We start from the raw sequence: 24,174 nt of genomic DNA on the forward strand, positions 1-24,174 counted from the left end.
GTCATCTAAAGAGACCCAGTAAAAAAACCTCAATGAAAAATAAGATAGGGTTCCATGATGAATCGTGGGGCATGAACATATTGATTGAGATGGGACATATCAAGGACCAGTCATTTTGGGGACCATAAACAAGCAGAAGTAAAATCTTCCCAAACTGTGTGAAACAGGTTTGATAGCCTATTGTGTGAGGAGGTCTTGTACCACCCCAGATAGACTCTATCACAACAAGAGTTCCTAAAGAGGAGGAGTAAGAAATGGGACAAAACCTTCTGACAGTACTCAGTAACCCAAACAATGGATACATAAGAGCTCCACCACTGAATAAAGACCACCAGACAAGTTCCCACAGAACCCAAACCCACCGTATAGTCATCATGTGTCATCACAAAAAAACAACAAATTGTAACACTGCAGAAAGAAAATACAGGCAACAGCTGGGAAGGAAATATTTGGTAAACAGAAATCAGTGCCATACTCAATTCTGACTGGGACAAACAGGCCACGAGATGAAAAAGGGTAGATTGTTGTTGGACTAAAGCGGCCCTTGATGCTGGCATCGTGTCAAACACATAATGTTTGAAAAATGAGGCTATATAAAAGTCCTACAGATAAGAAGCTGAAAGACAAGTTCCCAATAACATGGCATCATGACCCAAAATGTCTCAACAACTAAGAAACAACATTTGCAAGGCTAGAGACAGATGGGAAAATGTGAAAGTGAACATATGTCCCAGAAAACCTCTCAGGGTTCCTGTGAAGAGCCTCAAACAGGAGAGAGATTGAGGTAAAATACTGCAACACAGTCATCATAATCAGACAAAGACAGGAATAATGGGCATCTGTTACATGAATGGGAGATTTGGGGCCTGCCCCCAACCAAACAGGAAAACCTAACCCAACAATTGTTTGTCCTGATAAGAGAGCAGATTGGCCCAAAGCTTGTGGGGATGGGGCACATTAATGCTGTCACCAAACTGGGAGGTAAAACCCTCAATGTAAAACTGATTACCAAGAGATGAGGGAAAATTTAAACGAGGTTGGGAGGCAGAATCATTTAAAATGGAAGAACTTAGGTTATAAGAAATAGCAGCTATAGATAAAAAACATCACATACTTGAGATAAAATCTGAATAATCCAACAAGAGCTGAACAGAATCCTCAAAAACACTGAGTGCTCTATTTTCACAACTGAAAGAATATTTTGTTTTATAAATTTTCCTCTGACCACAATTTTAATAATTGTCAACCTGATTATGATTAATAATTTATTTATTTATTTTTTCAAATGTGGATGATTGCACTTTGATAATTAGTTCAAAAATTATTTTTGTACTTCACTTAGATACACAGAATTTTAGGAAAACACATTAACAAAACTTAAACTTACCCAACCAAGGCAACTCTTGGAGCCACATAATGAGCAGCGTGACCAAGTCCTAAAGGAAAATATGCTCTACTTCCTTCATCAATGGACATAATATTAGGAGGCAGTTGTTGAACATTTCCTTCTCCTAAGATTAAAACAAATAGTCTCAATCGAAAAACAAAGAATAAGTTATTTACTCCTTCATTTGCAAACACATACCGAAACTTGTACTCAGTATTAAAAGTTCTGTGTGCTGCAAAATCTGGCATTGAGACACTTATGAAATGTCTTTTACTATCAGAGTTATTAGCAAATATAGAAGTGTAACTCACCTGGCCACAATGTGTTCAGAAAGCCATTCAGTGTTCCTAAAGCCTTTTCAACAATTGGGTTTTTCTTGCTTTCATCCCACTGAAATGCATAAACCAGGATTATAGTATGCAAGTTAAATGGATAATGTTTTAGTCAAACCTATTTCCAATAGATCAATGAGGTTTTCAATATAAGATATTTATATATACAATATGAAAAACCAGAAAATGCAAACAAAAATAACGAATTTAAACATTAATATTGACATCATTTTCTTCATTAAAAAGGTTAAAAAGTTACTAAATCACAAATGCATAATTTTTCTAATTAAATGTTTGTTTAAAATAATCTCAAAACCTTTGGCAATGCCATGCTGCATAAATGAAGAGCAAATGTTATAATATTAAATATTAACATGTCTCTAAACAGACACCTTCTTTAAACTCATGGAAAAACATTTATTTGTAAACTAGGTACTATGTCATTAAGTTTTGTCCCCCATTTGTGATTTATCTTTTCCAGCCAGAAACTTAATTGTATGAAATAAACAGGGGTCTACTGTAAGTGATTGCAAGTTTGAATTTTGTGGTTATCCAAATAATTAAAGACCACTAATAGCCACAAAAAAAATTTAAAAGCTATTTAACATCTTCAAACTTTGAAACACAAACAAAAATATTCATAAACCCTTTAATTAACATATATATTTATTAATGGTAAAAATAAACTAAATTTAAATTAATCATCTAAAAAAAATACCTACAAAAAGTAGAGTTAAACTAAATTCAAATTATCTACATCTGCAAAAAGTAATGTTAAAATTAATCATATGATTAACAAAACTACCTATCAAAAGTAGAGTTAAACTAGTTCAATTGTCTGATTACCAGAAATATATCTTAAAGGTAGGATTACATTAAATCCAATTTAATGTTAAGACTAACAGAACTATTCATTAGATGTAAGACAAAAAAAAATCCAAAATTTTTTGGTTAGTTTGTTAGCCATATTGGGTTATCTGTTGTGCCCACCAAGGGGGTAGTAAAACATTGAATTTTAGTATTGCAAGTCCATAGACTTATCACTGTTCCATTGAGATATCCAAATGTTTTGGCATTTGCTTGATATTTGGAGAAAGAATATTTATGTTTCAGTGTTTTCTTAATATTTAGCTTACACAAGTATTTTATTCAGGTAAAACATTTACACATATTTTTCTCATTAAGAAAGTTCAACTAGTTTTTTATTATTACTGGACACAGAAGTGAAACCTAAAATTACTGGGCATAGAATTTCCTCATGTTTGATAAAATGAAAGAAACTGAAAATAATGTATGATTTCAACAAAAAATAAAGATTTGAAGAAACAAAATTTGAACTCTAACTTTAAAACAAGATTTTTTATATTTTAAATAGCATATACTACTGAAAGAAAAACAAAAACAACAGAATAAAAAACATTTCAATGATAAACATTAAGACATGAAAAATTACATATTAAGCTACCATAGGACATATTCAGTCTAGGTATGAGTAATCTAAACTCAAATTAACAATCTGGTTACAGAATACATGTTAAACAAACATCATGTGTTAATCCTCCCATAAATTCACTTTACAGAACATATAAAATAAAAGTAAAGACAACAAAAATCATCTTGAGTGGATTTTGCCAATGATCACACCATTTACACATTTTTAGGAAACTCCAATTGGGAGAGAACTCAAGTAATTTTAAATAACTATTTTACCTAAGTAGTCTCCATGTAAAATAATTCAAACACAACCTTATAGACTTTTCCATTATAGGTTTTAGCTTGTATATGATTAGTTACAACATTAGATTAAGTTCTAACCAGGACTTTACCTCACAAATGCTCAACTAACATATTATATCAAGATTCCAGCAATTGCTTTAACTTCCAAAAAATCAACTACAATGTTATATTAGGTTCAAAACAAGACTATAAAATACAGATAACTACAATATTAGACCAAGTCCCACCCAAGACTTTAAAATATAGAAGATTCAGTTTAATATTAGACCAAGATCCAATAAAGACCAACTTTCATGTGATAAACTACAACATTAATTAAAACACATGTATCTTGTGTTGAAAAATAATCTTCTGTTAAATTCATAATGAAGATACCTCATGGAGTCATGAAATTCAGAGCAACTTTGAATACAAATTATAATATACAAGAACCTAATTACTACTTCAGGTCAACTTACGACACATAATAACTTTTTTTTAATCTTTGTCAATGTTCAACCAAAATTTCATCATAAGGAAACTTAAAATAAGTAAGACAATATATGACTTAGGACTATGAGAGTCAAATTCCAAAATATCTTACGATAGCAGAATTCAAAGCATCAACAAAGTTATCTTCTGGCATTGCCATTAGCTGGTCAGCTAGTTCTGATGTTGCTGTCCACACCAATGAGGACTGGTCATCACTGAGCTAAAAAAATACATGCATGTATATATAAAGAATGACTTTGAAAGGTCTGGCTGAGAAATACTGACAACCTTTTAACTGAGCAAGACACAAGACTATGATGAAAGACAGCTAGACAAGTTTTAAAACATTTGATTTTAATGACACTGTTTTAAGCTTTTCTGTTTCAAACTCAATTTTATTTGTTGGATCAGTAAAAAAGTTAATACATTTGTACATGCATAGCAGTATTTAACCCTCTCACTACGAGCAGATCAAAGCTCATAATCTTTTACAGTTACATTCAATATTTAATTAAACAACTTCATGAATGTATACAAATAAACTTGGTATTGAGATATAATATTAACATATGCTTTATTGACTATATAATTTTCAATTTCTTAATTTAAAAAAGAAATACTAACTAAATTCCCTTGTGACATTTGTTTGCTTCAACTTGCCCATCCTGTATTTTTTACCCCCCCCCCTCTCTGACATCCTGAGTTTAATTTAAATAATGCACTATAGATATATATTACTAAGGCAAAAACTATTGTAGAGCCTTCAATCTTCTTTGTTCATTGAAACTTACTCTAGAAATTCATACCCACTCACTATGCCCACCTGTCACATCCTCTTATTTTACAAAGTGCCAGTAATTCTCATTAACATTTTCTATTTCATCATTGATAAACAACAAAAAGAGAGTTTTAATTTATCAAATGACATATAATGCTAAGTTGTTTTCACTTCAGGTTTTTAGTTATTTCATTTAAATACTGAAAGTTTCTCTTACAAAGTTCAAAAGAGTAGCTAAGATAATTATTTTAAGCCTGTTACACCACAGTTTAGAGAGTCAGTTAAATTACAATAGCTGAAGGACATCCTTTGCCTTGTGCAAGTTATTATTCTAGGTTTTTAGGTGCATTATTTATATAAATAAAAATTATTTAATATTCTAGTATCACCAGTATAAAAAAGTAGGCTTAAATTTCATTGGTAACAAACACAAAAATGACAAGAAGTCAAAGGTAAATACTACATTTCTTTTTTTTCATATATACTGTTTATTTGTTGCCACTGAAGTACCTAAAATGTAAAAATTGAAAGGTTATTAGGTTAAATTAGGTAATATAATGAATGTATTTCTAACAGATATTCACCTTCTTTCACCCAAAGCTCTAAGCATTGCTAAAAATATTTTCTAACAGTGCACCACTCTTTTATACCCTTTCATTTTCAGACCATTTTAAAACATGTACTAATTATGTGACTACCCTCCACCAATCATACTGCATCATCTACACAATTGCAGGTAACTTCCTCCACTATTCTATCACAATCCTCACTTTTAAGAATTAGCAGATACAAACTATAAACATCAACATATTAGTGGGGAGGAAGAAAGGAAAGATCTTTCAGAAATAAATTTTCAGTGTAAGAAAATACTAACTTTCAAAACATTACTACCTCTCCTCATTCAGAGCTAGAATTCCATATTTAAAAGGTACAGGGGATGGAGAAGGCATGACAGTATTCAATCAAGCAGATAACAACAACTTTGAAAGAACATTTTAATGACAAATATTGAGACCTACTCCTAGACTATTAATTTCAGATAAATACTAACAAAATCATTTAGTCTTAACATAGGCTTTAGAATATAGAAGATTGAGTTTAATATTAGATCAAGACTAATGATGACTACATTCATATAAAAAACAACATTAAATGAAAATTAATAACATTTATCTTACATTAATAAATAACTTTCTATTTAATTCATGATCAATATACCTCATGAAGTCTTTAAAACAAGTTCACATAAAGTAGCTAAGGGAACTGTTTTATAGAAATTTCCAACTTAAGGCTTAGCTTTTAGGTGATTAGCTACAATATTAAATTAAGTTCCAAGCTGAGCTTTCCCTTACATATGCTCAATTAAAATATCATATCAAGATTCAGGCAATGCTTTAACTTCCAGATTAATCAACTACAACATTAGATAAAGTGGGTGAGAAGAGGTAGCATCATTTAAGAAAATAATAACTATAATACATACAGGGCAGAATGTAATAACCAGGCACAAGGCATCAAGAAAAACATATACAGCACTGTTCTGTAGAGAAGTGTTGTTTAACTGAGATGTGAAAGAGCATATTACAGACAAACACAGAATGTCGAATGTGCAATCGATAACAGGCCCACATAAATATGTGCCAAGGGTAGACCCTTGGTGGACACCAAAGCATGTCAGGCACAATCCAAATGGGAAAATATTCAGTGGAAAGACAATATTGTAAAACAATAAAAGCTATTCTACCTGTAAAAACAATAACAAACAGAAGTGTCTTGAATAAGTCGTTTGATGAAAAATTGTCAACCAATTCAGAATCAGCCCATTGTCAACAGATAGTGCATAAATTGTTCATATACATTTCAAGTGTTGGTATGGGACATAATAATAGTTAGTCATTGTAAGGTGTCTGATAATGTGATATAAGCAGGGCATAAAATTAGTGCCAGACCACTGGAATTTGGTGACAATTTTGCAGGAAGGTCTGGCAAATTTTAACCAGTTATTGACCCCTTGCCCAGCAAAATTTTTAACCAAAGTTCTCAAACACTTTATAAATTAATTAACTTAAAACAATTTTCAATCCATGCCACACAGCAGCATTTCTATAAAAAATGTTTTATTCAAAATAAATAGGCCCATGTGATACTGATTCAGCATCTCATATGCTTCCAGAAATCATCCTGACTTTCACCTACCTGACCAAACTCAAATACACAGTAAACAACTTAAGATCACTTTCAACATTATTTCAAACTATTTTTACACTGAGAATAAAATATCCAATTCATCAGCACAAATAAAATAAATAATTAAATGTCAAAAAATAGCTTGGTTAAGTTTTTGTGATTAAATAAATATACATTCAGAGAATAAAATATGTCAACAATCATTAACAATTAGTTATTTCTGTGACCTTCACTTTCATGGCTAAGCCCAAATACATGGTAAATAAGCTACGAACAAATCAGTCTTAATGTGATTCAAGGAATTTGTTCACAGAAAATAAAATACATAAATCATTGATATGAAATATAATCAGTAACTAAATAGCAGAAAATAATTTCCTTGCATTTTGTGATCAAATAAATCTTATATTCAAAGAATAAATTATGTCAACAGTCAACATGAATGATCGTTTACACTTTCATTTTGGTAGTCACACACACTTTCCACATTGTAACACTGCTATCAGTGATCTGCCACATGCAAATAACAACTTACAGCTAGACCAGTTACATCAAAGCAAACAAAGATAACATGTTTTCTGAAGGATCTAACAACTGACAAAAGTAGTACTAAATACAGATTACAAATATGAAAAGAAATGAAATCCAAAGAAGACTTTCTAGGTTGAGACCAATCCATACACAAAATCTAATGATCCCTTTTCTAATGTTAAATTATGAACATAAAATTATTGGTCAAACTTAATCACACAGAAAACTAAGTTAAAGTTTTTAAAATATTAGTAGCTTGAATGATTGTTATGAACATTTGTCATCATATGCTCCTATGCAATTAAAAATTCAAAAATAAAAGCTGATTTCTCATTGTTCTGTTATGCTTATTATCACGGGTATTTCAGCATACATGTAAGCTAAAATTTATTTTTATAACTCCCTCAGACTGGCTGGAAAGCTGAATTCCCTTGGATTGAAGTTGAAGATCATGGCACAGGGAAGATGTACTGCAAAACCTACAGAAGTATGCCAGACTATGCAGACTGAAAAATCACTTTTCTTCAGTGGGACAATTTCCAATATGAACACCTCTGCTTTCCATGATCACACTAAATGAAAGAGCCACGTGAAGTGCCAATGGATAAATGATGCAGCAAAGGCAAAAACCATGCTCAAGTAAGACTGCAAAATCTCTTGACTCAATAACAGCTTTTGAAAAGGATTCTTGGGCAGTTTAAGTCAGCTCATGCACTTGCACCAAATAATTATCCTTTAACCTTTTCCAGATAGGCTACAGATTAAATGCTATGTCATCATGTTTACTGAGTGGCATTCAAAATTTTATTGAACTACTATTTCATGAAATTATGAAAATAAGTATCAAAATTGTAGATTCCAATTTACTTTTAAATTAAGAAACTGAATTATGTATAATACTAAAATTTCTGAATCTAAAAGCAAATATTTAAAAAACATAGTTAAACATCAATTTTTGTGTGTCATGTGGAATGCAGCACTGGTTTGAATTAATTTTCTACAATGTCAAAATACAAAGTTAATAGTTTCATATAAATTTGGAACTCAAACAACCAATACTGAAAAACTAGAATATAAAATAAATTGACCATATGTTATATGATATTGTAATTTATAGTTTGTTGTTCAACTCTATATATAAACCCTAAAAAAACTGTTTCATTTCATATCCTTCAGATCGAAATTTTAAAAGGCTTAGCCACCTATTTCAAGCAGCAACTCAGTACAAAGGTTGTAACTAGAAGAGACAACTGTTTACTTTTCTTCTTTATTTACTGTTCTATGTTTTAAAAAATATGTTTAATAACTTATTTCTAAATAATCTATATACACATATAACATATAATAATTAAAATGTAACAGTACATTACACAACGCTAGTCTACTAAAATACAGCCAAGACTGGATCATTTTCTAAAGTTGGTTGGTTGGTTGATTTAGTGTTTTATGTCACAAAGCAGCTAGGCTGTCTGCGTCAAATGTCTGGTAAAAAGGTAAAAGTAAATTCAGTAAAATTCATAAAAGTAAATTAAGATAAAACAAAACAAAGTTTACAAAATAAGTAAATAAATAGCATAAAACCAATGTTTACATCTAGTCTACAATGTCAAGAGAAAAACTACAGTAATTCAAGTTGTAAAAGGACTTTCTGTACCAAAACTGTAATAATCATAACTCGCCAGGAAGACTAACAGGTAAATACAAAAACCACTGTCAGTCACCTAAAGTTGGCCTTTCCAGTCCTGGTTTCAAGTTTCTTAATGTTACTGCCAGTTTCTAATTTCAAATTGAACAAGATGAACTGTGATTTTAAAAAGGAAGCCACGTTTAAAAAGGTGTAAAGTATAAATCAAAAAACTTAAATGGCATTAAAAAGATTAATGGCCTTTAAAAACTACAACCTTTACCAAGGTGGACAGTGACACCATCACCAATAACACTGTCTAATGTTATGAAAAAACCTTGGGACAGAACATGCTTAAAATGGTGCCGTTGTTGTGAATTGTAACAATGACAAGAAAGTAAAATGTGGCTTATAGTGATCTGAGTGTTACACTACATACTGGTGCATCAGTTCCAGATAAAAGAAAACGATGAGTTAAAAAACTGTCACCAATGCGTAGTCTAGTTAGAACAACTTTCTCTTTCCGATCCTAACAGTAGCAAGACAGTCAAAGTCCAATATAGGGTTTTATTTGGAAAAGCTTGTTTTCGCGTTGCTCACTCCAAGTCGACTGCTATCTAGCATGGAGCCAAGCCTTGAATACAGGACAATAGTCCATGTATGGGACAAGCACAGCTGTGATGGTGCCAGAGCAGATAGACTTAGCTGCAATGTCGGCAAGCTCGTTCCCACAAATACTAACATGGAGCGGTGTCCAAAAAAACTGGATAGAAGAAGTTGTTAAAGAAAAATGGGCCAGTAAGTTTTGAATATTGGCGTGAACAGGGTGCGAACCAATATGAAGCAATTCCAGGGCCAGTAAAGAACAAAGCGAGTCAGTATAAATAGTACAGTTTGAGTACTGCTTAGCTTCTATATGATCCAGGACAAGAGAAATGGCATACAGTTCAGCAGTAAACACAGAAGCTGTGGAGGGGATTCTCTGCACAACCACCTAACCACAAAAAACCATGGAAAAGCACACACCTGATTTTGAACCATCTGTATAAATAGGAATGGAAGGATGGTTTGCAAGATGTTCAGTAAATAGCAGACAGTATTTCTAATCAGGAGTGTCTACATTTCTCAGATGACTTAAAGACAGGTCACAACTGGGTACTGTAAGAAGCAATGGTGGGATGGGCTGACCAGTGGATACAGCAATGTTATATCCAAGGACAGATCCAATTCATCCAACTGCACCTGGATACGAAGGCCAAAAGGAGCAATGGTAGACCATCTGGTCTGAAAAAGCATGGCCCATCGAGGAAGGAAAACACAACCCCAAGTGGGATGCTTTGATAAGGAACGAAGTTTCAAAGAATACAGCAAAGACAGTTGCAAACAGCAAAGGTGCAAAGAAGGTTTGTGAGACTCTATGTAAAAGCTCTGAACTGGGTAAGTGCAGAAAGCCCCAGTGCAGAGTCAAAGTTCTTGATAATGAATGGAGTCTAGTATCTTTAAGGCTGATGGTCTGGCAGAGCCATAGACCAGTGATCCATAGTCGAGTTTTGATCGAATAAGAGCATGATATATCTTTAGCATAGAACGTCGATCCGCTCCCCAAGTGGTGGAAGAGAGGACACGGAGGATGTTCAGGGCTCTTGTACATTTCACCTGCAGCTGCTTATTGTGCAGTACAAGGGTTAGCTTACGGTCAAAGATAAGCCCCAAGAACTTAGTCTCAGACACCACAGGTAGCACAACTTCACTGATATGGAGTTCAGGATTAGGGTGAATTCCCATGTTGGCAGCAAAATAGATAGAGAAGTTTAAAGCAATTGCTGTGGTTCACTTTAGTAAATGATTTAGAGCAATGTGTAGCCTGCTGCTCAATATATCTCATGTTTGACAACTGACATGAGATGTGAAAGTCATCAACATAGAGCCCATTTGCAACAGTGAGAGGGAGTTATTTATGAAGGCATTAATTTTTATACTGAAAAGTGTGACACTCAGAACACAGCCCTGAGGGAATCCAAGTTCCTGTAGAAAGGAAGGGGATAGTGTTGAATCCACCCGAACTTGGAATCTCCTGTTCTTTGAAATATTTTAATACAAATGATCAAATGGCTACGTAACCCATATATATGGAGGTCTCACAAAATGCCATACCTCCATGTTGTATCATAAGCCTTCTCAATGACAAAGAATACTGATACAAGATGTTGTCATTTGAGAAAGGCTTCTCTGATTAACGTTTCAAGTCACATCAGGTGATCCATGGTACAGCACTGTTGTCAGAACCCACACTGGGTGGGCAAGAGGACATTGACTCGAGGATCAAACAAGAAGAGCATTAACCATCCTCTCTAAGGTCTTTCAGAGACATGTCGTCAAAGCAATTAGACAGTAGTTTGAAGGAATCTTGGGAACCTTCCCAGGCTTGGAGAAAGACAGAACAATAGCACCAGGCATCAAGAAAAACATTCTCCTGCCAGATTTAGTTAAAAACAACCAAAAAGATAGCAAGAGAAGCAGGAGATAGATGGCACAGCATCTCATAGTGTATATCATCAGGCCCAACCAATGTACTGCCAGACCAATGAAGGGCCAGTTTGAGTTTCACCAGTGTAAATGGATGATTATAGTCATAGAGACAATCAGCTTGAAAAGAAAGATGTGATTGCGCTGCCCATGTTTTGATGGCTAAGAAGAAGCAGAAGTGATAGATACCGGGCAAAAGCTTTCACCTAAAGTATCAGCAATGCTCTGGGTATCAGCCACTTCCCGGCCATCAGAGAGCAAGATCGAGAGGGTGTCAGAGTGATATTGCCCACTCACCTTTTGAATCTTGTCCCAAATGACTTTGGAAGTGGTGGTAGAGGATATGCTGGTTGTGAACTTAATTCAAGATTTCTACTGGCTTTGACGTCTTATCCATCGAGCATGTGCATGGGCCAGCTGGAAAGGGATGCGGTTTGAGAGTGTGGGATATCTATGGAAAGTATCCCAGGATCCTTTTTGAGCCTTCCGTGCTATGTGGCAGGCAGGATTCCACCATGGATGAGGATATAGTGGAAAACGTGTTGAGGTTTTAGGAATACATTGAGCAGCTACTTGTATAATACAGTCAGTTACTGCTGCCACAAATTCGTCTACTGTTGGCTAACAAACAATGGCAGGATCAAGTTCTGTGAGAGCAGTGAAAGAAGGCCAGTTTGCCTGATCCAGCTTCCACTGGAGCATGTGGGTCGGGTGGCATCAACCACAGCCAGTCTCTCTCAAGGTTATAGGAAAACAATCACTGCCTCGTGGATTATTGTCAACCCTCCATGAAAAATGGGAAAATAATGAAGGGGAGCAAATTGAGAGATCAATAGCAGTAAAGGACTGATTAGGCACATGGAAATAAGTAGAAGAACCAGTACTGAAAAGAGAAAGGTTGTGATCAGAGAACATATACTCAACAGAGTGACCCCTCCTATCAATATCAGCACATCTCTAGAGGAGATGATGTCCATTAAATCCCCCAGGATGAAAAAGAGAGATGACAACTTTTAAATGAGAGCATGAAGGTCTGATTGATCATATGTCTCTCCAGGTGACAGGTAGAGAGAACAAACAGTGATGGTATGACCCAAAGAAACAAGGATGGCTACAGCCTCCAAGGGTGTGTCGAGTGGCAAAGACAGGGTGGATTCCTGCTGATCAACCAACAGTGCTACCCCTCCATGGAATTGTCCATCACACAGCCTGTAATTTCTGTATAAAGAAAAATGCCAAAAAAAGAATGTTTCAGCAGGTTTTAGAAGTGTTTCCTGTAAGGAAATACAAACAGGATGGTAGGAAGCAGTCAGTGTTTTGATGCCATCCAGATTAGAACATAAACCTTGACAGTTCCATTGTATCAGGGTGGCCATTTTTATTTATGTGTAGGCAAATCAGGTGGAGAACTCTTCTGTTTATGACCATGCCTTTTTTTTCTTTCTTTCCTTATTTAATGGAGGTCTATCAACCTCCATGGATCCTATCTTGGGTTGATCGAGCTGTTCTTTGCTGTTGGAAGGGGATTCCAGAGACTGAGGACATGAATGAATGATTGTTTTGCATCTTGGGGTGAGAGAGGAAGGTGGATCTGAGGAAATGCCTGTACCTAGAACCAAAGGATGTTAGTCTTGGGGTTTGTTGGAATGTATGTAAGGAACAGGGATAGGTGTTGAAGTTGACTGATCAACTTTTTAACCATGGAGGTTAAAAGACTTTTCATTTATTTGAAGATCAATTATTTTGGAGGTACAGAGAGATCTGTCTGCACTCCAACTGTAGTTGAGGAACAAAGTGCAGCAGCATATGTCTGAGATGAGGGATGGACAGCAATTTTTGAGCCTCAGGATAGGTAATATTATGAATCATTTTCAAATGCTACACCTCTTTTTCTTCCAACCATTTAGGGCAAGAACAAAAGTAGGATGGGTGGTCATTTACCTATAGACTGTTTTTTCACTATTTTATTTAAGTTTTTATTTGGAGGATTCATAATAAAAACAAAAGAATTTTTTGGTGCCCACTAACCCAACCCACCACAGAGCCTTATGAGGGGACACAATACAATGCCAAGCAAGGACACTGCAGTAATGCCAGGGATCGTGAGCATTGTACCCAAACACCAGCATCAGATACAATGTCCACAACACCTATTGAGAACATCGAATACTGGTACTTGATTGACCCTAGCCCAAGTAGACCAGCCAATTGACCCTAGGGGGATCACCCCAAGGCTGCCCATCTACAGGAATTCAAGGCCAAAGTGGTGTGTTAGGATTGGACCCTCATCCACCAGGATCCTCTCCTCCCCTTCACGGGTTGCCACTCATGGCAAACACGTGGGTGGATGTTTAGATCCCAGAGGAGGTGAACTGAAAGAATAGAACCTTCCCCTGGGAAGTCCCCTCACCACATACATGAATTCACACTAAGGGGTATTTTCTAAAGACTAAAGATCAAATTTATATTATTGGATATGGTAACATGAGTGCATGTTTTCCATATCATTGTAACTTATGCACTACTAGCTGGGCACACCTGAAAGGTCAATATAATAAAAATAATTATAATAATTATATATATGTATAATGTTATGAGATTTAAGCAACTTAGCCTAAACATATCTTTGTGTTATAACCTGTTGCTCTTCTAGAATGAAAGAATAATAATCTATATTTACTTCCTAATCTTTTCATGGTGGTTATGAGATCATTTAAATCTACCAAACCCTTGCAGAGATTCATTAAAGAAAACAAGAGAGAAAATAAAACATTTTCTTAAGAAATGTTTGATAACTGGTTCAAATTAGATTTTGCTGATGCCAAAATACTACTTTTATCGTTTTGTATGAATTACGAACTCAAATTACATAAATTAAAGGTGTGGTCTATCTAGGAAAATAATCTGCCACATTAGTTAACGTATATTTACTGAGTTAAAAGTTATAGCATGAAAACTATAACAGTCACAAAATGGTTATAAGGTTGGTCCCAGGGACTGAGCCTATGTGAAAGAATAAAAGACTTTGTATGGTTAATGGAATTCCAAATGAGAAATGATGTAGATATTGGCACAATTTGCATCAGTGACTATTAATCTGCTGTTTTTGCTAGTATATTGCACAGACTGCACTGACAGCAATGTTAAAAGAGCTAAAAAAAGCTGAACATTGTGGTGGATGTGCAAATGAAGCCATAATCAACTATGGGACTCAAGGTAATACTGCAATGGAGTTGAAATATAAAGCAAGTTGGTTTCTCCCAGTACATTATATAGCTCATAGAGTAGAACTGATTGTCAATGGTGCAGCCAAATAATTGCAGCAATGAAACATTTCAGATGACTTCCTTTGTGCATTTACTTGTACTACCACAATTTGTCAGTAGTCAGGACTGGACTGATCAAATGAAGAAAGATTGAAAACAATGAGAAAAGGCTCCCTACTCAGTCCTGAGAAGAAATATGTTTGATGCAAAGTATGAATATAGCAATAAAAATCCTACTAAAGGTATATCCACCATTAATTGCACATTTCAATGCCATCTCCAATGATCAAAGTATTTCTTCTGCCTCCAAATGTAAAGTAAAAGGTTTTCTGAAACATCTAAAATCAAGAAAGATTGCTCTTTATCTTCAGCTAAAGTTATACATTACATCATCCTTAAGAAAATTTCTGAATGAGTGCACAGGAAGGATTGTATCCTCAGTGATTTTTCTGAGACTCTAAATGCAACTCTAGAAGTGTTGCAAAGATATAACACCCTGCATCATGTGGGATTCTGAAATAAGATAAAAATAATATTGACTTACCCCAGCCAAAATGGAACAGATGTGTAAAAATTCCACATAAAGAAAACAATATTGGCCTGAGGAAGGCACAACTACATTGTATAGATGATATATGACAAATGTATTAGTAGTTGTCCACATGCAAGTTTGAATGATCCCCTCCAAATAATGGAAGTTTTAAACAACAAATGATATATCTAGATGATGACTTTAGTGCAAAGAAAGTTATGTAAATTGCAACCTTCCATGGACACGTTATAATACACCAGCAGTCTGAGTTGAAAAACCCAATCGGTGACTGTAATAGGTGATGAATCAGAGAAAACAGAGGAATTCCAAGGAACAAATACACAGGAATAAGAACCATGAAAGCAAGCAGTGCAAGCCATATAAAATAGCAGGAAACAAACTAATCAATCTGGATCTAAATGGGAGTACAGATGAGAAGTGAAAGGTAAAAACTTTCCCAAGTAGCCAATGTCTTGGGAAGGAAGACCCAATCCAGTTAGAGGATAACATAGGAGGAATGGTAAAATATGCAAGAAACATTAATGACATAAATATCAGAATGATCATGACCACATGCCAGAAGGGTGAAGAAAGAGGTCTTAATAGAAAGATGGTAAAAGTAACACATTTCAATGGGTTCAAAAGGAGAACCTGACAGGACATGAAGGACAACACTGAGATCTCAGTCTGGCAGAACAAAGGGACATAATGGATGGACCAGATGAAAGGAAGAAAAAAGATGGGAAATAATTAGGGAAGAGAAAGCTTTTCAGAAACAGGAGAATGAAAAACATTCAACAAGGCAGCTCTATAATGGTCAACAGAAAGAGAGGATGGTTGAAAGCTATGGCAATTAGATCAAAATCTGAAGTAAGAACAATGCCTCTGATACATAAACAAGGAGAAAGGGTGAATGGTACAGACAAGGAAAGATGCTATATGAGAGGTGAGTCCCTGAGCTGTGAGAAGAAAGTGGACAAAAGCAATATGTGAAGACGAAGTTTTGTGACATTGGGATAAAACATGTCCCATCATAGTTGTCAGAGAAATAATCAGGAGAGAGCGATGTGGGGGGAAGTTGTTGCTCCAGTAAAGGCTAGAGCATAAGGAGACACACCTGAGCTGACCAATACAAAGTAACTAGCAGAACATGACAAGGAGTGGTCTTGATAAGAAAAAAAAGACTTTGGAAAGGAATCTGATTGGAAAATAGGCAGACAGGTTAAAACCCCTCCAATCCTAACTGAAAGCACCTTCTCCCAAAGCTAAAGAGTAAGGAACTGGAGATCAAAAGGAAAGAAGTTTGACATTTAGTGCATTGCAAATGCATATGTTTATGTGGTGTTCCCAGTTGCTAACACACCCACGTAAATACCTAACAAGGAAAGGATCACACCATGGGGAGAATCTGTGATAAGCAATTGGATTCCAGAATGTTGTTATAGATAGTAGCCTCATCAACTGACCACTGACCAAAAATATCTTTGGAATTGGGGAATGGCCTTCCCAACCAATCAAGGAAGCATCTGTGAACAGATAACACACAAGACAAAGTGGAAGAATGGGAACCCAAACCACAGTAAAGTCCCTGTCAAGCCAACAAGCCACATCCCAGCACCTAATTGAAGATGTCTGGACCTGACTGATGGAAAATGAAGAGAACTCCCAAATAAATGAGATACTGCAAAGCAGTAGTAAAGGACTTTTCTTAATGAGAAACCATACTCAAGCAGTTTCTCAAAGATGCAAGTGACTACGAGTGACTGACTGGATAAAGGAAAAGACAAGCAGTAGCCAGTCATCCATGTAATGGTGAGTCTTAAAGACCCAGCAAGTAAAAATGACATGCAAAATAGCATACCGCTCAACAAAATACATACAGAGTTCAAGAAATCTCAAATGGCAGTGTCCAGAACTGAAGAAAACAACATGACACTGGGGCAATTGGAATAAGAAGAAAGGCATCTGTCACATTGAACTTTGTCACCTAAAGTCCCAAGGGAAAAAACCCACTGAATTGAGAAGTAAGACTCCATGGTGAAACAAAGTGTCTAGAGATGGGTATAGAGCCAGGGCAAATATATAATTGGTCTCCAATCTCCTGTGTTTTTGGAGACAACAAATAGGTGGCAGCAGAATTCAGGTTGAATGGGTACCACACAATATGATAGCTCTTGTGTAGGAGATCTTGAACAGACTAGACAAAACAACTGGATAAGATATAATTCTGAGGAGAAGAGAGGGAGATGTCAGAAGTAGGTAAAGGGGGAGCAGAACTGAAGACAGAAACCTTCAGACAGAACCCACAGAACTGTCATGAAGTTTAGCTATCAAGACAAATTAAATATTCTCAGATAAAGTACTCAAACTAATAAAACTTCAAATGAACAAATTAGAATTTAGAAAACAGAAATATTTCAAAAATAAATGGGTAGAAAAAATGGTTTGTTTGTTTGTTTGTTTTAAATTTTATGCAAAGCTACACGAGGACTATCTGTACTGGAAACAATGGAAATCAAACAAAAAGTCAAAAGCAAAAGTTAAAATTTATATGAATTTGTGATCAAGTACAATCAAACTTTTATAGTTACACAGATAAAGAGTTAAAACAGAAGTCTATACACCAGAATGCCATTCAAAAAGTGAGGACTGTGCTAGAATAGATGACACAGTTGATTGGTGGAGGGTAGTTATATGATCAGCACATGTTCTAAAATGGTGCAAAAATGAAGGGGTATAAAAGACTGGAGTGGTGTTAGTGAAAATTTTTTTAGCAATGCTCAAAGGGCAAATAAGGATCAAGACAGCTTAGAGTGAAAGCAGTAGTTCCTTTTCAGAAAATAATAACTATATATTTTTTTTTAATAGCATGTGCATCACATTATTCAGTACAATAACTTGAACTATACATTCACTGGGCGATTTGAAGCTTTTATCATTAAATTATTACATGATGACAAGTAACCCACTTGAAGTAAAAATGTATTCTCAAAATGACTGGTATGGATAATAAAACTTCAATTAAAATAAAGTACAGAAGAATGTTTTGACCTTCTGAGGTCATCTTCAGGTTAACTTTATTTTAATTAAAGTTTTGGCTCCCATACCAGCCACCTGATAATACATTGGATTATTAGTTGGGTATAATTCATATGGCAAAAAAAAATAAAGTAGAAACAAATTAGGCTGTTCCAATCGTTGAGCTACTTCTAATAAAGAATGTTACAAAATGGAGTAATCCTAAAAATAAAAAATAATTTATTTGATAATTTTTTGTGGTGGTTACAAAGTTAGTCAAATGAACAGAGTTTGTAAATGGATGGGACTGAAAAAATAACAGATCAAATACAAAGTTTGAAGGAAAAAAAGCTTGATAATAATATAGGCGATTTTAGAGGTCATGAAAATGAATTTGAAAACTAAAATGAAAAGAAGTATTTTTAATCTTAACATGAAAATCACCTTGCAATCAGAACAGTCAGTGCTTTACTTCCATATATCTACATACAAAACTTTAGTTACAAATAAAAATACTTAATTAAAAAATTAAGAATTTTTGTGCACAAAAGTCTTGTGTTGTTTACTAGGAACTTGTCACATTTCATAAATACACAGACACCAGACTAAAAGTTATAGTCTGGATACTTTCATGCCTATAAGGTCAATCAAAATGACCAAGCCTGTATGGAGAGAATTAACTTTAAAACTACCATTTGTGAGAACAAAGTACTTGCATTTCTAACAAATAAAAATTAGCATACTGTACAAATACTTTTTTAAAAATAACACTAGGAAGTTTTTTAATGCTTTATGCTAAAGTGAGAGCAGTATTTCAAAAATTACATATCTACTTTATGAGAAAGTGCTTGTATATGAAAGTAAAATCAGCATTCCAATTTTTTTACAGTCACAATATATACTAATATTAACTTTTGGTCAATCATGCTGTGTACTTTAAACAAAACTAAAAATCAACCTTCACATTTAGCTAATTAAATACACCCTTCTCAGATTTATACTTATTAAAATTAAGACTCCGTTGTATTATTAGTTCAGTATCAATATTTTTGGTCTTATGTTGGAATAACAAAGAAATTTAGGTAAGGTAGTCAAAGTTTTCACTCACTGGCAAAAGTGCAATTGGCCCTGTGCTTATGAACCTTTGCCATGCAACACTGTTTTCTGTAGACTGAAATGGAAAATATGAGTTTTTAAATAAAATGGTAAGTGAACCAATCATAGTCTGTAAAGCATTAGAGAACTAATATATATACAAGAAAGCACAATTTTAAAACATAGCTGAAAATAAAAATGCTTTACTTGATAAACTTAAAAGTTACAATTTGAATGATTTTTTGTACTTCAAAAATCTCATAAAACAGAGTAGACAATTTGTTTATCTAATTAATATGAATAAAATAATAGTTGATTATAAATACTTTTTCCTCACATTCCTCTTTAATTAGTTATATTGTTTAGTTGGATTTTTATGCCTCATAAAATGATTAAATAATTTTGACTCCATAATTTCATCCTTGATGACAAGTTCTGGAATTTCACAAAAGGCCTCCCAGGCAGTGGTTTGTGAAAGAAGAAAGGTAGATCTGAGAAGCTAAGTTTATACACCTCAATAAAAATCCTTAAATGACTAATTAAAAGGAATGTGAAAACAAATTTGTGGTCAAACATAATATTAATTGCTTCTGTTTAGCCCAAGATAACCCATCCTTTGCCTTATTTGGTACATTGCACCACACTAAATATGCACATACAAACAAGTTTTAGATAATTATGGCTGCAACAGATTTAGCCCATCTCGTAAATTTTGAAATTGGACAAATAACATACTGGTCAGTGGTTTGTGACAGAAAAGATGACCATCTCAAGTTGTTTTTATACTTCTCAGATTAGAAATCAATAATTGATGAACAAAGAACATGAAAATATCAGCATTCCAATACAATTTTAAACACTTCTGTTACATATAAATCATTTCTTTCAATAGGCAAGTTTATACCAGTGCATTTTAAAATATGGCATATTTTTCTATACACAATTTTTAAAACAAGAAATTTTACAACTGAAAGGCATATGATTATTTAACCATGAAACCACACATAGAAAATGAATGGTGTATGTTAAGAATTGGTCTCTCAGAGAAATATGCTGTATTTGATTTTTATCTTATACTTGTGATCTACATAAAACATTAAAATTATTACAATATTGGAATCCTATTCTAAAATATTTAAAAATAAAGTTTAAAAGGTGATCAAATTATATATAACAAAATGTATAATGGAAACTGCTAATTTTCAAACAGAAATATTATACAATTAGTTTGAAAAACTATCTAACTCCAGATAATTTCTTCAGCTTTTTTTCCATTTTATACTCACATGGTGTATTGATAGTTTAAATACTATACACAAAAGACCAACTGTTTTATTAGAATTTAATATTTCAAACAAACCTCAGAAAGCTTTAATGTTGCCACAATAGCCTTCTGGTCATAGTTCCAAGCTGTATAATTCACATTCATGGTCTTTCTTACCAGTGATTGTATCCCATCAGCTCCTATCTTGAACAGAAAAAAAAAGTAACAGTATGTAAAATTATATCATAATAACTTAATATTTTGGGACAACATGAGACCTTATGGTCCATCTCAGATGTCCCAACCTTTAAACTAAACTAAAAATATTAATGAAATAAATAAATATATATAAATTTAACTTAAAGCCAGCCCTTAACATTCATATACCTATCAAGCTTTCTCTTAAACTCACTTAAAGTTAATGCTTCTACAACATCTGAAGTCAACCCATTACAAAATCCAACCGTCTTAGCTGAAGAAGACTCCAACTCTGCCAAAAATTATATTTATTTCTCCTAGACCTACTATTCCCACTTCTGAGTATGAAAAACAGATGAGGCATAAACACCATCAATTCCATTTACAATCTTAAACACCTCAATCAGATCTTGCTTTAACTATTCTTTTTTTTAAGAGAAAACAATCTGAGAGATTTAAACTTCTCCTCGTATGATAGCCCCTTCATTCCAGACACCATTCTATAACCATCCTCTGAACCATTTTCAACAATTAAAAACAATTCAATGTCTTTCCAAAGATAAGGAGTCCAAGACTGAACACAATACTCCAGACGTAATGAAATTATAACATCTTTAGACTTGTATTCAATATTTCTGTAGATATGACCTAAATTCACATTTTCCCTACTACTAGCAATAGCACACTGCTTGGATGGCTTTAGAGACTGATCATGCACAACACCAAATGCCCTTTCTTTCATGGCACTGAAAAGGTCATTCCCATCCAAATTATACTTATAATACAAAGTATTATTACCCACATGGGACATTTTTCATTTATTATAATTAAAATCTATCTGCTATTTATTTGTCCAACTCACTAAAGGATCTAAGTCCTTTTGTAAATCAGCAGCATCCTCTTCACAGCCAGCAACACCCCAGACCTTGATATCATCAGGAAATTTAAGTAATTTATTGACCATTCCTTTTTCTATGTCATTGATGTAGATATAAAAACAAAACAAAGTTCCTAAAGCTTAACCCTAAGATACCCCACTTGTAACATCAATCCAGTTTGACAAAACTCAATTTGTACCAAATTGATCTCTTTTCTTCCATTCAGTCACTCTTCTGACCAATTTGCTAACTTATTTCCACACCTGTAGATTCTTTTTATAAGGCTCTTAAGTGGCACCTTGTCAAATGCTTCCTGAAAATCCAGATACACCAAACTTATATCCTTACCCTCATCTACATAAGCAGTAACTTTAAAATATAATGTTGAAAGTTTTTAAGGCAAGACTTTCTCTTCATAAAACCATGATGGCTACCCAACAAATTTATAAACTTTGTTAAATGACTTTGCAAAGAATCTTCAATCAAACTTGCCAAAACTTTTCCCACAACTCATGTGAGATTAATGGTCCCATACATGTTAATGGGACAATTTTTATTACCATCCTTAAAAGAGAAATGACATTAGCTAACTTCCGATCCATTGGTACCTGCACACCACTCAAAGACTGAGAAAAAGCAGTAGCAAGTGGCTGGCATATCTAATCCTTAACCTCCTTCAAAATCTTGGGAAAATATTATCTGGCCCAGGAATCTTACCATTTTTTAAACTTCCAAATTGTTTTAACTTTCTACAATGGGTCATGGGTCAAAGGCTATGTCATCTTGTTTGTTGCCTTGCATTCAAAATATTTTTGAACTACCATTAATGTTGGAATCAAACATAGATTATAATTCAAACTTTAATATTATATATGAATTAATTTCTTAATTTAAAATTAAATATTAAATGAACCCACCTAAATACTGCTTTTAGTTCGTCATGTGGTATGTTGAAATTAGTTGTGTGTGATGTCAAACTACTAAATCTATAGTTTCTCATTTTTTTATTTTGCTGAGATAATTTTAGAAATGGTCCCTTATATATTTTCACCACAATACATGGCAAGTGAATAACCAATCACTTATTATAAAAATAATAATGGGGATATCAAAATATCCCCATAGTGGTTTTCTCAGCCATTTTAATCTGTTAAAAGGCTACTGCTTTCTTTTGAACCAAGATTTCAAGGAGGTAGGTTGTGCCTTTAGCCTACTCAAAGTTCCATACTCCTTTGGGACCTAAATACAGCTTAGTTACTAAGCTTAATAAATTATAGTGGAATTCTATGGTATCAATATACTTAACTGATTTTTTCTGGTTATTCAACTGTATAAATAAAACCTAAAAAAAAAAATTGTTTGATATCTTCCATATATGAAATTTTAAAAGGCTTAGCAAATTATGTCCAGCAGCAACCAAGTTCAAAGGGCATAGCTAGAAGAGATAATTGTTTGCTTTACTTCTTTATTTATTGTTCTATGTTTTAAGAAAAATAAGCTTTATAATTTATTTCTAAATAGTAATAGTCTATATACATATATAGTGTATAATAATTTAAGTGTTAGTGTATACTACAAAATACTAGTCCACTAAAACACAGTCAAGAGCAGGTCAGTTGATATTACTGGATACAGTAACACGAATGCATGTGCACCATGTGAATACAAGTTATGTAATGTTAGATAGGCATGACTAGTAAGTTCAGTATAATAAAAATATTAAATATATAATGTTATCAAATTCAAGTCACTTAGACTAAACATTTGTATCTTTGTGTTGTAATATGTAGTCATTCTAGTACAAAAAATAAAGTTAATTTGTTTCCTAATTTTTTATGATGGTTATGAGGGTCAGTTAGCTGACAAACCTCACATAGGGTACAGAAAATAACAAAATATAAAGTTTTACTGAAAACAAATGTTTGAAATCTATTTAGGAGGTTTTAGAGATTATATAAATGATATTTGAGATTTTTTGGAAAGAAGAATAGTTTTTAATCATAACATGAAATCACTTCACACTCAGACTAGCAACCAAACACACTCAATATTTTCACAAACAAATCTTTAGAAAAAATATTATATTAAAAAAATCAGATTTTTTGTGCACAAAAAAAATTGTAATCTTCACTAAAAGTATGCCAAATTATGTGAAGGTATACATGTTGTACCAAAATTTATAGTGCAAATACTTAACATGTGCAAATGTGGAGAAACTCGTCTATATTATATTGAGCCCATTGCTAAATGGTCAATGTACATGAATAAACTTGGCATCTAAATGCAGCTAATAAATAAAATTGTAATATATTACAAGAGTTAATTTCCAAATTTTAAGAATATAATTGAA

General features: G+C 33.6%; 1 protein-coding gene across 7 annotated transcripts in view; it reads right to left on the reverse strand.

The window, feature by feature from the left end:
• Coq6 (ubiquinone biosynthesis protein COQ6, mitochondrial) overlaps window positions 1-24,174 on the reverse strand; it is a 58,311-nt gene that overhangs the window by 9,845 nt on the left and 24,292 nt on the right. For all 7 annotated transcript variants that reach the window (XM_076449955.1, XM_076449953.1, XM_076449957.1 and 4 more), the window contains exons 6-10: window positions 20,845-20,952; window positions 19,498-19,560; window positions 4,040-4,147; window positions 1,699-1,777; window positions 1,388-1,511 (exon numbers count right to left, since the gene is read on the reverse strand). In XM_076449955.1, the coding sequence (XP_076306070.1) occupies window positions 1,388-1,511; window positions 1,699-1,777; window positions 4,040-4,147; window positions 19,498-19,560; window positions 20,845-20,952 (482 nt within the window). The remainder of the gene's footprint in view (window positions 1-1,387; window positions 1,512-1,698; window positions 1,778-4,039; window positions 4,148-19,497; window positions 19,561-20,844; window positions 20,953-24,174) is intronic.

Source organism: Tachypleus tridentatus, chromosome 8 (genome assembly GCF_004210375.1).
Source record: "Tachypleus tridentatus isolate NWPU-2018 chromosome 8, ASM421037v1, whole genome shotgun sequence".
Classification (NCBI taxonomy): Eukaryota; Metazoa; Arthropoda; class Merostomata; order Xiphosura; family Limulidae; genus Tachypleus; species Tachypleus tridentatus.